The 14,645-nt window shown below is 43.0% G+C and overlaps 1 protein-coding gene across 1 annotated transcript in view; it reads left to right on the top strand.

Moving 5' to 3' along the window:
• Positions 1 to 14,645, top strand: part of TMEM164 (transmembrane protein 164) — a 102,756-nt gene that overhangs the window by 67,293 nt on the left and 20,818 nt on the right. Inside the window, exon 4 of the mRNA XM_038415192.2 lies at positions 3,666 to 3,732. Within this exon, the coding sequence (XP_038271120.1) occupies positions 3,666 to 3,732 (67 nt within the window). The remainder of the gene's footprint in view (positions 1 to 3,665; positions 3,733 to 14,645) is intronic.

Raw genomic sequence — 14,645 nt, 5'->3', positions numbered from 1 at the left:
TCAACAATTCACCGTCTTGAAATGTTTTTTTTCTTCTTTGCGAGCAGATGAGCAATTTTAAAGGAAGCAATAGTAGCACTTTTAGACTTTACCACTTGTCTAGTGAAAACTGATTGATGGGCAGATATAGGTTTGGTTTGAGTTGATTAATTTTCTTCTTTCTCAACTCAGATTTAAGTGGATGGCTAATGTCAAAAGAGCTGTAATTAGTTTGGAAATGGCGTTTGACATTGTTTTTTCGGCACTGCAACAGTACCACCTCACAATAAGCAAACACATTTCCCTTTATTTTCCATAAAACAATAGGATTCTTCCCACTCTGCGTTGAAATAATACGTACATTGTCTTTTATTTGAACCACTCATTTTGGGGCAAAATGTAAAAAAAAAAAAAAAAAAAATCACGCAAAGCATGAGAAAACAGCAGTATCAGCGCAGTGGAAGAATGCTCACATACAGGGCTGGCTCCAGGCACCAGCGGAGCAAGCACGTGCCTGGGCTGTCACGTGCTAAGGGGTGGCATTCGGTCCATTCTTGGGGCGGCAGAACCTGAGCGGTTTTTTTTGTTGTTTTTGTTTTTTTTTTGCACTTTGGCAGTTCGGGCAGTGGCAGTCTGAACCACTTTTTCTTTTTATTCTTTTTCTTTTTCTTTTTTTTTTTGGCAGTTCTGGGTAGCGCGGAGAGAAGCTGGAGAGAAGCCGTGGCCCCGTGCTTGCCGGGGACAGAGAACACCGGCGCTCGCAGCCTGCAGCCCCGGAGTTCTCTATCCCCGGCAGGTGCGGGGCTGCGGCTTCTCTCCCCTGCTGGGCATTAGTTTTCACACCGTGTCACTACGCGGGGGCACATAAACACCCCGGCAAGCACTGCGTTGGGATCACTGCTCTAAAGTATGTTTTAAATTTTTTGAAGCAGTCAGTGTCTTTTCTGAGGCAGTGTGTTTTAATATACAAGTGTTAGATATTGAAATCCCCTCCGCAAGTATCTAGAACGATACAAACAGATGTTCCAGTACTGTACCAATTACTCCTTGTAGGTTAAAAGGACTGAAATTTAGGCTCTTTCTACCATATTAGTGGCTGGCGTGCTATCGTAGGTACTTAAATGACCCCTTATTACCATAATATCAGACAGTCTTTAATGCATTTATCCTCACAACAATCCTATGAGGAACTTCTATTTATTTCCAATTTACAGATGGGGACCTGAGGCACAGAGAGACTAAGTGATTTGCCCAGAAAATCCGTGGACGGAGCAGGGAATTGAACCCAGGTCTTACGAATCCCTGGCTAACACCCTAACTATTGGTTCATCCTTCCCTGTGTAGTTCATAGCTAACACTGTGTTTTAAAGTTCTTAAACTTTCTTCTGTATTTGCCTGACAGGGATTATGTCTCATTTTTGATGTGTTTTAATACTGCTAAATAAGATAATTGTAAATTTTAGTGTAGATGCTAGAAGCCAGTGGTTAAACATGAGAAGGAAGAGACACATATCCTGGAGCAAAGTTTGTGTTTAGTCATGTTAATTAACAAGTGTTAAAACACAACTGAAAATTAAAGTTTAGATATAGTGTGTATGTCTACGCTGCATTTTAAAACTCATGACAGCGAGTCTGAGCCTGGGTCTACAGACTCAGGCTTGCAGGACTCATGCTATTGCACTAAAAACAGCGGTGTAGACGTTGCAGCTCAGGCTCAGAAGACCAGGGATGGGGTTGGGCTCATGCACAGGGGTAAACTAATCTCTAATGTGGAATCGGGGAGGAATTTTCCCCCTTGGTTCATTGACAGGATCTCTCTTGTAGTTGAACAAGGATCCTTTGCCTGGATTAGATGGGCTTCTCTTACTTGGTGATCACTTCTGCAATTGCCTGCAACAGGCACTTGTGGACCGTCTATCCTTCCCATTTCTCTTTGTTAGCCAAGTTGCAGGGTTGCTAGTCCCATTTCTCCTACCTCCTGTTCCTTCTCACCAAGTGCACCATTGCCCAAGAATCCTGGTATCCAGCCTGAGCAGCTACAGTGCTCTGCTCTACTTCAGAGCTGTGGTTCTCATTTTCTTTGAAGACATTTTGGGTAAGGAGAAAATAAACACAGACTCTGCATTCATTCAAGAGATGGTTTGTGCAGGTGGGCTTGAATTCAATTGTAATTTAAAATGGTCTAAGAGTTAGTGAATTTGTAAGCTAACATAAAAGTAACTTTCCAAAGATTTTTTGGTGCCTGGTTTTAACTTTATATTTCTGCAGGACAGTCATCCCTTGCTATTTAACTTTTGTTTCCATGCATAGGAATGTCAGATTGCCTCTTTTTTTAAATTTTGGATTGAGCTGGGATCCTGCATGACGGAGGAGAGCACACTGTGCTTTCAGTCAGCATTCATATTCTCTTGAGTTGTAGTTGAATATACAAGAGGACTATAGAGGACTAACCCTGGATGAACTGAGGTTTTTGAGAGAACAGAGCCATGTACTCCTTTTGTGAGTGAAATGCTTACTGAGCTCAAGGATATGCTAATTTCTCTATGACAATACAAGCTTACAGCAATGCATGCTTGAGTTCATAGGAATGTGTTGGCTGTGTTAGCCTTTTTGCCACTGGCTTGCTCATTTCAGCATGTTAATATGATTACAAGGTAGGGATGAATTGTTAGGCTTGGTCCCCCTTGCAGCTCACATCCTGCAGGGTTCAGGATGCACAAACAATTGAACTGCTAGTGTAGCTCCTTGTTTTTTGTCTTGGGATTGGAGAACAGGGGAAAATAACTTGCAAATAAAATGTTCCCCAAATGATGGGGAAAATGTATTTCACAAATACCATTCAACCCTTTGTAGAATGGAACAGCAGAGATTATTCCTGTGAATAATTATTGGGTGGGGGGGGATGCAATAATTTGCAACTAGTGTTGTTCTGATTTTGGCCAGCTCTATACACCATATGGAGCTTTATATGTACTGTATCTCTTTTGTAATGCAGATTTAAACAGGACTGATCCCACTTATTATGTGAGATGAGACTGTAGTTCAAGGTGAAATGACCTGCAGTTATGGGAAATACAGCATTTTAATTGCAATAATATTTTCTCTATATATCCCTTTCTCAAGATTTGCCGTGTTGGTTTGAATGCAGAATGCATTAATCTTTCTTATATTTTAAACTTAGACACCACTCATAAAAACAGTGCTGCTGCTTAAATTTCTGAAGCCTTAGTTTGACATCATGTGTTTTTATTGTTGAGTAGGAATAAAGGCATTTAGTGAAATACCTATTTTAAGTCCCCCAAATAAAAACCCTCTAGCAGCCTCTGGCATGACCATGATTACAGACCAGCAGTCCAAACCACTTAGGAATCCAAAGCTCATTGTAGAAAGCATTCTTACTATGGGAAATTATTTAAATGTTTATTTATTAAGGAGACTTTATCCAGTTTATGACAGTTAACAGTGGGTTTTAGCTCACGAAAGCTTATGCCCAAATAAATTTGTTAGTCTCTAAGGTGCCATAAGGACTCCTAATGGCTTTATGCAAATTCAAGCGAACAGAGCTTATGCAAAGCTTTTGATACTTTATGGAAAATCATTCTAGAGTACATAAAATATTTTGAAAGTACACATTTGATACTTAATTTTCAGGCTGTGAAAATAACAGTGCCCCTCTTTCTTCTAAGGTTACAGATGCATATGTTAAATGGGGCCCTCTTGGCATTGCTGTTTCCTGTGGTTAATACACGCCTGGTGAGTAAACCATGCCTTGCTTTTTCCTCTGACTTTTAAGTCTGTAGTCCTGGAGTTCACTTTTATGTCCATTTTCTAAAATGCTGTTTCCCTGGAAAGAGGTTTGACCTTTGCAACAGGCTCAAAGCAATACAGAGATTTTTTGAGCATCTCTTCAAAGCAGTAACCAAACTATCCAGATATGGCACAGCATCCAGCCTCCCAAATGCAATGGAAAGTTTTACCTTTTATAGTTCCTCACTGCTTGTAAATTGATGATCCCAGAAAGCTCCTTTAATCCCATAGCTTTGTTTCTACAAGGATTTCCTTCCTGCAAAGCCAGTTGTGTGCACACTGTTTGCATAATGAATTTGTATGTGCTATAGTTGTATTGGTAGCTCTGTATTTTGCTAAATTATCTGAGATGTTGAGAAAGTGCTGTCCTGAGAGAGCTTGCCGAAACACAAAAATAGTACGTTTAAGTGGCTTGTCTTTCAAAGAATTGGAACATAGAACTTGCCATACTCACTCAGATGGTGGGTCCATCAAATTGGATGTCCTGTCTTCAGCAGTGGCTAACACCTCAGTGCACTTGGAACCTTGTGGCAAAGCTGCCTGTTGTAAGTAGGGATTCTTTCCTGATTGCTGCCACAAACAGCTGGCCCTCTGAATCACTACACATTTTTGTTCTTAAATGTTTGTTTTTAATTGAATTTGTGCAAGAGAGCTTTACTGTATTGTTCTAACAGGGATAGCAGGCTCTATATGCAGTTAGAGAGTATGCCTCAAACTACAAGAACTTGTTGCACTAGCGTTGTTCTACATACATACATCCAAAGAGAGGAATTCACATTGAAGGGGAAAACAAATCTGAACTGAAACAAAATCCACCGTTGTATGCTGATTTGCAGGAAATTGAGAAAGGTAATATCTCTCTGAACTGTGACGTAGAGGGGTAGGATACAACATGATGAGTTAAAGATTTGAGGCCTGACACTACACAGTCTTACACTTAAGTTGTCTTGTCTTTACTAGAAAAAATGTGGATTCTTAACTTGACATAAAATCCTAGTGAAGGCAGGGTAGTCTGTACTTTGCACACAAATTAGCAAGTGAAGTTAAGGCCTAGGCTCTCCTTTATTCTTTATCTCAGCCTACTAACAGAAGTGAAAATGTAAATGGTCTTGTCTTCGCTAGGCTTTTATCTCATGTTTTATTAACTCAAGTTAGCAAAATTGAGTTAACCCACATTTTTTTTTCTAGTGAAAGTAGAGCGCTAGTGTCATCTCCACGGCACCTATTCTGATTCAGGGATGTTCTACGCTCACTCTACACAGGTGACAATGATCATTCAAGGTGCAAGGCCATGCAGAATTGGGTCCCGAGTGCCCACCTGGAATCTCTTCTCTCTGCAATTACTTGCTTGTGTGGGTTCAAATCAAACAGTAACACCACAGGGAGTTAACATGATGGCATTCGCAATGTCAGCCAACTGAAAGCAAACAGTTCATTCAGGCAATCAGTTCCATCTTGGTCTTTCAACCAAGGGAAGGGTTCGTAGCTTTCAAAAGATAGTTCACAGTGAAGAAGGCCCAGAAAGGGTTTTCAAGATGCTGTGTGGGCTAGACATAAATGGCTATATTTTCAGCTTGAGGCATGGACACACATTTGGGCATGCCTAATCTATGATGTGCATGAACATGTGGCCAGCTAGGTGTGTTACGCTTGTAAATAGAATGGGCATGTAACAGTATTTATATGATTAAATCAGGCATAGCAGTTGTATGGATGCTGTGTCTTGATCCAGAGTTTTCAAATCTGGCACAAATTTAGATGTTCAGGAGGAAGTGATATATTGATTGATATAAAACCCAAAAGACCAACTACCCCCAGATGTGAAGAAGGTACAATGGAGGGCAAATAGAATGATTTTGAGTGAGAGGAACTTTGAGAGTTCTTTGGAAAGACAAGCCACTGAAATTACTTTCTGAATGGAATAAATAGATTATATTGGTGTTTCTCAACTGATGGGGTGTGAGCCATTGAAAATGTTGTTACAACCTAAAGCTAAGAAAATCTTGTTCCTTCACCTTCCACGCTCTTATCCTTCCAGGTAAAATATTCTGTCTACCCCTTGAAATGCGCGCACACAAATTAGATAGGTTCATCATTATCACTGATTTATTTATTTATTCTAATTTTTAGAGTAAATATAAGGGGTTATGAAACATTTTGACTTTGACTAAGTGGTTACCAATCTGAAAAGGCTGAGAGAAACAGGATTAGGTGATGCAAAATCAGATTGAGCCACTGTCAAGCGTAATAAAAAATGAGGCATGAGTATAAAAGAAGTAAGCAGCTGAGGAACTAATGCAGAATTGCTTTACATATGACTATGTGCATTAATTTCTACAGTGGAGCTGTTCTGCTTGAAGCTGGCAATTGGGGTTTGCCAAATAAATGTAATGGGATTACTCGTGTGCTTAAATTTAGATGTGTGCTTAGTTTACCAATTCAGAGATCATAGTTAACATGAGCATCTAGGACAGTGTAAAGTGTTTCTGAAGTTAAGGTTTCTGTCTTGAAATGAATGATGTCAAATATATTTTTTAGAGCAGGATTGTTTAAAGATGCCGCATAATATGATGATGCTAAAAGAATAATCTTCAATTTAAATGCTGGGATTGGTGCACTCTGAAATTCATCCTTATTTAGAATGCCAGCAAATGGCCTAAACACCACTTAAATCTCACTTAAGCCTTCAAAATAAGAGTTTTACCTGAGTAAGAAGACCTTCACATTTAAATCCTGGTATAGTCAGTGTGCAGCAGATCCTCTTTGAGACCCAGTAATTCCAGAATATAGACCAGGGGTCGGCAACCTATGGCACGCATGCCAAAGATGGCACGTGAGCCGATTTTTTTAATGGCATGCTGCTGCCTGCCCAGCCACCGGCCCTGCTCAGCCCACTGCCGAACTGAGGCCAGGACCCTGGCAGGCAGCAGTGTGCCATTAAAAAACGTGCCCGCCATGGCCCGCTCTTCTCTGCCCTCCCCCCTGGCCCCTGCGGGGGTAGGGTGAAGAAGCTTGGTCCTGCTGGCTGCTGCTGCAGGGCAGGTAAGGTCCGCCCTCCCCTGTCTCTTCCCCCAATGTGCTGGGTTCCTCTCCCTGCCACCCATCATGTGATGGCCCTTGCGAGGGAGGGGGAGAAGCAGAGCCGCAGCGCGGGAGAAGAGGTGGGAACAGGGCCTTGGGGAAAGGGGGGGGAATCGGGGCATATCCCCTCCAGGCCCCTGCCGTGAGCCGCTCTAGGCAGGGGTCTGGGAGCACCCCCATGATCCTAGCCCACCCCCCCCACACCTCTGCCCTGATCCCTGCACCTCCTCACACCCTAGACTCCTGCCCTGACCGCTGCACCCCTCACAATCCCAGCTCTGACTCCAGCACCCCGCACATTCCTACCTGCATCCCTTGCACCAAATGGGAGCTGCCCTGGTAAGTGCTCCAAACCCAAACCTCCTGCCCCAACCCAGAGCCCCCTCCCTCATTCTAGCTCCTGGCCAAATCCTACACCCCAACCCCCACCCTGCTCCTTCACCCCCAGCCCTGTGCTCAGTGCACTCCCACCCTCAGCTCAGTGTAGAGAGAGAGAGGTAGAGAATGGGCTAGAACCAGGAAGAAGGTAGGTACGTACCCACTCTATGTGAGCAGGGCTGGGATCCCAGACCGGCAGCGGGCTGAGCGGGGACAGCAGCCAGGACCCTGGCTGGCAGGAGCTGGCGGACGGAACCCCAGACCAGCAGTGGGCTGAGTGGCAGCAGGCTGAACCGCTCCGCCCACTGTTGGTCTGGGGTCCCGGCTGCCGGCCCTGCTACACCCACTACCGGTCTGGAGTTCTGGCTGCTGGCCCCTTGCCAGCCGGGGTCCCAGCCGCAGGCCCTGCTCGGCCTGCTGCCGGCCTAGGTGAACGGAACCCCAGGCTGGCAGGGGGCTAAGCGGGCCAGCGATGTAAGATCAGCATTTTAATTTAATTTTAAATGAAGCTTCTTAAACGTTTTGAAAACTTGTTTACTTTACATATGACAATAGTTTAGTTGTATAATACATAGACTTATAGAGAGAGACCTTCTAAAAAATGTTAAAATGTATTACTGGCATGCGAAACCTTAAATTAAAGTGAATAAATGAAGACTCTGAACACCACTTCCGAAAGGTTGCCGACCCCTGATATAGACCATGGTGCACAGGCCAACCATTGCATGAACAACTGAAAATTTGACAAATAGTCATAGCTTCTGGGCATTAGCCTGTAAACTACAGTGGTAGTAACTTTTAACTATATTCTATGTATTTTTTTTTTTCCTGTGCTACTGAACAAAACTCTTATAAATGTTTCTGTGTTGTCCTGCAGAAGAAGTCTTGCTCTTTCTAAATTGTTTTAAAATAGAACAACAAATTCATAACACTGAATTATTTTCAAGATGTCGAGCAGCAAAAGGTCAAGTGATGATAATTTAACTGGCAGCTAATTGGGAGAACTGGGGAGGGAAATACTGGCAAAATTTTTAATTTCTATGTTGTCAAAATGTTGTATGATTTGAAATTTTGCAGCTGGCGGTGGCCTAGTTATTTAATAAGTCCTCAGAAAGCTGGTTAAGTAAAATGCATAGTGTGGTTATTTCCTTGAGTTGTTAGTTGTACTTTCCCTCTCCTATTCATCCCCTTCCCCTTCCCTACTTGATTCTTTTATTTCAAAGTTACCAGGGATTTAGCCTCTAGTGACAGAAGATAGCTCTCCTTTCTGTACTAAGACCTGGGCTTTGCTCAGGGGCTCCCATATGGGTGGGGAGAGGACAAAATCCTTAGAGTGCTATGACTATTTGTCAAATTTTCAGTTGTTCATGCATTGCTTGGCCTGTGCACTATGGTCTATATCAGGGTCCCTTAGAGTGTGGAGCAGCAGCACCCCCCATGAACCCGGTTAGTGGTGGTGGTTCCATCAGTGTCCTCATCGTTAAAATCTTTTATGTTTTGAGTCTTTAGTTCTGTAATAAAGATCCTCTGTAAATGTCTATGCTCTGCCATTTCTATCTGCTCCCCTCCATCCCATGATGTCTGTAATGTATTCTGAGCAGTCCTGTTAGAATTGTGAAATGTTTCACTCCTGGTTAAACAGCTGTTTTTAAAAATGCTCTTGCTTATGACTCCTGATATAAATAATAGGTGTTATGGTGATAATTATAATAGTTGTTAACACACAACACCATAGATTATGAACATTTAATTACTGTTCATGATAGCTTGTGAGGAATTAATTGCTGCTTATGGACTCCACTTTCAGTATAAGCATGTCTTTTAGCTATGGATGCTTGTGCTCATTACAGACTGAATACACTGAGTTTCTTCAGGATTTGTGTCTTCCTTTCTTTAATCAGGATAACTACCTATACCAATTCCTACAGTGGAGCAGTCCCGCATGCAACTGGCAATTACAATGTTTGATAAGTAAGAAATACATCTGCTGCTAAAGAGAAAAAATAATCAAATGTACTTTTAAATCTATAAATATGTGCTTAAAATTTGTTAAGGCTGGCCTAGACTGCTGTCATAATTTAGACTTAAATACAACCCATGATTCCAAAGTAGAATTTACACTCAACTTATTTGGTGCTACTGAGTTCACTGGGGCCAAGATTTCATCCTTTGTTTATAAGTTACCAGTGCAGTGTCAGGAACCTACTAGTGGGTGAGAACCAGGGAGTGAAATTGACCAGTCTCATTCTAGATGAGTAAAGTATAAATACAATGAAAAGTAAAAATGAAATTCTCTGGTTTTGGTGGTGTGTCAGTAATGTGGGTAGAGAGGTTTTAAAATTTGACTGTCCCATTCTGAAGTAAAAAAAACTGCCTACTCACAATTCTCCACCTAATAAGACAATAGTTCCCATTTGGAGTGGGTGTTAGCAGGGGTGACTAAGTCATACTCATGTCAGAATCCGGTTTGATACAATGTGTGTTGTAGCTGGGCTGTCCAAATGGAGTTAAATCTGCATCATTGCTTGTCTGTTCTTCCATTTGTTCTTAGTTCTGTGCAGTTGCATTGTAACATGGAATCATGAGAGAAAATCATTGCAGGAATTCAATTTAACACAAAGAGCAAGTTAATATAAAATGTGTTTCTACAAGAACTTTTTTTTTTTAAAAAGTGCTCCACTGTTGAACAGCTGCTTCAAATTCAGACACAGACACCTGCTAATTGAAAAACGTGCAAGATTAGATACTTGGTACCAGACTCTTCTAATCTAAGGTTTATCTCCCTTTCAGTGTACTGGTGGATAGTGGGGATACAGATTGCTTGTTTGGGGGCACTGGAGGTTCTCCAGGGAATATTCAGATGCTTTCAACTTCACGTGAAATTCTGCGACTAATTATGTTTGGAGGAACCCAAGACCTTTTGTCCTGTATCATGTACCTCTGAAGTAAGCCTAAGACACATTTATGGTTTAACACTTTGCACGGTGTAGCGCTGGTCTCTATTTTCTATCCTCCTCTAGCATAGGACTATATGGGTGCTGTTTTGCGGCATTGCTGCTGTGGCCCAAATTCTCTGCTGGTTAAATGGAGGCAGCACCATAAACTTAAATGGTGTTTCACTCATTTACACTAGCAGAGAATTTGGCTCAGTGACCTAAGTGCACTCAAGTAGTTCCCTTCAAGTTTAATAGAATTGCAATAAATTAGAATTTACACAAAGACTTTGTTCCTTTTTGTCTCCTATGTGACCCTTTCTTGAAAGAATTTGACTGTCGGGAATGGAGTTTGGTTCAGGTGTTGCTTAGACATTTGTACTGTATGGCAAGTCTGTGGTCATCCCATGACCAGGTGGACTTCCTCCCTCTACTACAAATTTGTTCTCTTTCAGTTCTGCCATCTTGCTAGCAAAACAACTCCCCAGCTTAACTGAATTCCAGCTGCCTGTTCAACTCACTCATCAAATCTTCCCCTCCTTTGGCCTCCATTTCTCTGCACAGGAATGTGCCATTTTCTTACAAAATATGATATGACCATCTCCCTTCCCCCCCCTACAGCTTTCATCTCCTCCTTCCTTGTCACACTTGCAGAATTTTCCTATCTACTCTACACTTTCCTGAGCGACTCCATCTTATCTCCTGATCTCCCTTGCACCCACCCTCATCCTTTTCCTTACTCTTCTTAACCTCAATTTCGTCTAGCGCTTTCCCCTCACAATATAGTCATGCTTTAGTAGCTCCCATCTTAACAGAAAAAAACCCAACCTTCCTCCCTGACCTCACTTGCCATTCCAACTACCACAGCATCTCCCTTCTACTTTTCCTCTCTAAGCTTACTGAATGTCTACAATTGTCTGGATTTTCTCTCCTCCAGCTCCATCCTTAGAATCTGGCATGCCCCTTGCATTCCAGTGCAATCTCCTTTGCCAAAGTCTCAAATGATTTCCTCCTAGTGACCTAGCCAAAGCTCAGAACCAGAACTCCAGTCTCTTCTTCTTTGACCTGTCAGCCATCTTTGACACCATCAAGCATGTTCTTCTTCTGAAATCCTGTCCTTCCTTGGTTTCTGTGACTCTCTTCTGCTGGTTCTCTTCCTACCACTCTAATCACACTAGAGCAGGGGTGGGCAAACTACGCATCCAGCCCTCCAGACGTTTTAATCCGACTCTTGAGATCCCACTGGGGAGCAGGGTCTGGGGTTTGCCCTTCTCCACACAGCTCCTGGAAGCAGCGGTACGTCTCCTCTCCCGTTCCTATGCATAGGGGCAACCAGGGGACTCTGCATGCTGCCCCTGCCCCAAGCGCCACTGCCCCCACAGCTCCCATTGGCCAGAAACCGTGGCCAATGGGAGCTGCAGGGGCGGCACCTGCGGATGGGGCAGCATGCAGAGCTGCCTGGCCGCGTCTCCAGCATAGAAGCTGGGTGGGGGGACATGCCGCTGCCTCTGGGAGCTGCTTGAGGTAAGCACCACCCAGAGCCTGCCCTCCTGACCCCCTCCCATGCCCCAACCCCCTGCCCCAGTCCTCTTCCCCCTCCTGCCCTCGAACCCCTCAGTCCCAGCCCAGAGCACCCTATTGCACACCCAACCCCTCATCCCCATCCCAGAGCTCCCACCCCCAGCTGGAGCCCTCACCCCCTCCCACACTCCAACCCCCAATTTTGTGAGCGTTCATGGCCTGCCATACAATATCCATGTGACCCTTGGGCCAAAAAGTTTGCCCATCCCTGCACTAGAGGATCCTCCTTATCACCTGTCCAGCTTTGTGTGGGTTCCATGTGGCTTTCTCCTTGGTCCACGTCCTCTACAGGTTATCGCTGGGTAGTCTCACCCACAAATACAAATTCAGCTATTTGTTCTGCTCTGTGCTGATTACTCAGAGCTTTAACTCTCTACTCCAGACTTGTCTCTGTCTACCCAAGCTAAAATATCTGCCTGTTTCTCTGACATCTCTTCACGGATGTCTAGCTGTCAGCTCAAGTTTAACATGGCTAAAACAGAACCCTTAATCTTACTACTCAAGTCCTTTTCCCCCACCTCCTTTCTTGATCACTCTGGACAACACCCCATCCTGCCTGCTACTCAGGCCCATTACATGAGCATCATCTTTGACATGGACCTCTTGGGTCCTCACATCCAGGCTATGTTTAAAGCTTACAGATTCCTTCTGCATAACATCTCTAAGGCAAGGCCTTTCCTATCCATTCACACAATTAAATCTCTCATCCAAGGTCTCATCATGTTTCAATTTCCGTAATGTCCTTCTCTCTGGCCTTGACTAATGTAGTGGTACCTCACTCTTGTCTTTTTAGTGAATGTAGCTGAAAATATCATTTTGCTAGCCAGTAGCTTTGACCATGGCACCTCCCCCCTTTGACTCCCTCTGCTGTTCCTCCTCTATTGCATCAAACATAAACTATTTGTCCTCACATTTAAGAGCCTTAAAAGCCTATTCCCACCCTACCTATATCTTTCAGTCACTGCTGAAATGTTGACTTTAGCCTCTAATCAGTCCCTGGTGCCAGCTTCCATTGACCATTTGTTAAATTTTCAAACAAGCAGTGCTTTCTCCCATGCTGCCCTTCATACTTGTGAGGAACTCCACCTAAATATCTGCAAAGCCACTTCCTTCTCCTTAAAACTCTTCTTTCCCATGATGCTTATAGAAAAAACTTGAGTTAGGCCACGGGTGCCGAGAACACTGTTTATCATATTGACTAATATTGTTTCCTTGTACTCCCTATCTGTCTGTCTATATCTAGTCTTATACTTAGATTGTATGCTCTGTTTATATAGCACCCAGTACATTGGGGTCCATGAGTGGGGCTCCTAGGCACTATGATAATATAAATAATTAAGGATATACAGCTGTGAAATGTATCAGACATCTCGTAGGCAACAGATGTTTAATGCTGAGCTGAAGTCCTCTTTTGAACAGCCTGCTAATTTATCAGCTATTTCAGCAGCCTGCGCAGCCAGGCATGCATCAACAAACCATTGCTGAATTCAGAGATGAAGAAAAAAGGGATGCAGCAGAAAATGACAGGTGTACAGTGCTGTGTGCACTCCAGGGTACTGACAACAGCAAGTGGTAAAACGTGGGGTGAAAGATAAATATTATTCTAGAGACTGGTGAGTGTGTGCCAAGGAGTTAGCAGCGGTTGGCAGGATTCAAGATGACAATATCCTGTAATGTTTTATGTATTCAGGCTACTGCTTGAATGGCTTGACTGGTGAATTTTCTATTAAGAATTGGCAATATTGCGCTGGAGGTGGGAAAAGAAATGTAAATAATTTGGGAACGTATAAGAACGGCCATGCTGGGTCAGACCAAAGGTCCATCTAGCCCAATATCCTGTCTTCGACAGTGGCCAGTGCCAGAGGGAATGGACAACAGGTAATCGTCACGTGATCCATTCCATCGCCCATTTCCAGCTTCTGGCAAACAGAATAGCCATTGATGGACCTATCCTCCATGATCTTAACTAGTTCTTTTTTGAATCCTGTTATAGTCTTGGCCTTCACAACATCCTCTGGCAAGCAGTTCCACAGGTTGACTGTGTGTTGTGTGAAAAAATACTTCCATTTGTTTGTTTTTAAACTATTAATTTCATTTGTTGACCCCTAATTCTTGTGTTATAGCTATGGACGTAATGTATGCAGCATGATACAGAAGAGCAGGAGACTGGGAATCTGGAGTCATGTTTTGTTGTAGTTTTTGCCACTGATGTGCTGTGTGAGATTAGCTAGTTTAGTTTGTATTGCAGAGAATTGGCTGTTGGGTGACTGAACTAAGGATGGCTATTCCATTAAAGGCTGGGGGCTGGGTATTAGAGAGCTGTGCCATCAAATTTAAGGTAAACTCTCCCCTCCTTCTTAAATTTAACATTTTTCTCAGAAGAAAAAGATCATCCTTGAAAAAACTTTTTACTAATGTGTGAGAGAGTGTCTCCCCACCCCCTTTTTAAAGGAATATATCAGTCTATAAACGTTTCTCTCCCCCCTCTGCCCCCCCCCAAAAAAAATCTGCTCAATGCATCCTCCAAAGGGTGAGAAAGACACAGCACCTCTGATATTGGACAAAAAAATTTTTTTGCACAAAGGAAAAGTTACTAAATGAGCCAGTGTGCTCTTGTTCCAAATGTTACCTGTTTAAAGTACCTTCTGGGCTTCCCTTTATGCCCACAATACTCTGTTTGGATCCCAATTTAAGCTACACCAAAAATATTGATGAATCACATTTAAGCTCCACCAAAAATATTCAAAGGCATTGCAAGTATTCCTATGAAAGGTATATTGTAGTCTAATCCTAAACCAGCAAATGAACAAACATTGTTCTGAAAAGCAAATTTTTATGGATCTCTGGATCAGTGTCAGTACATGCTTTGTGGTATTTCTGTCAGAA

This window comes from Dermochelys coriacea, chromosome 9 (genome assembly GCF_009764565.3).
Source record: "Dermochelys coriacea isolate rDerCor1 chromosome 9, rDerCor1.pri.v4, whole genome shotgun sequence".
NCBI lineage: Eukaryota > Metazoa > Chordata > Testudines > Dermochelyidae > Dermochelys > Dermochelys coriacea.
The sequence above is the reverse complement of the archived record's forward strand: the minus strand, read 5'-3'. Positions and strand labels throughout refer to the sequence as shown.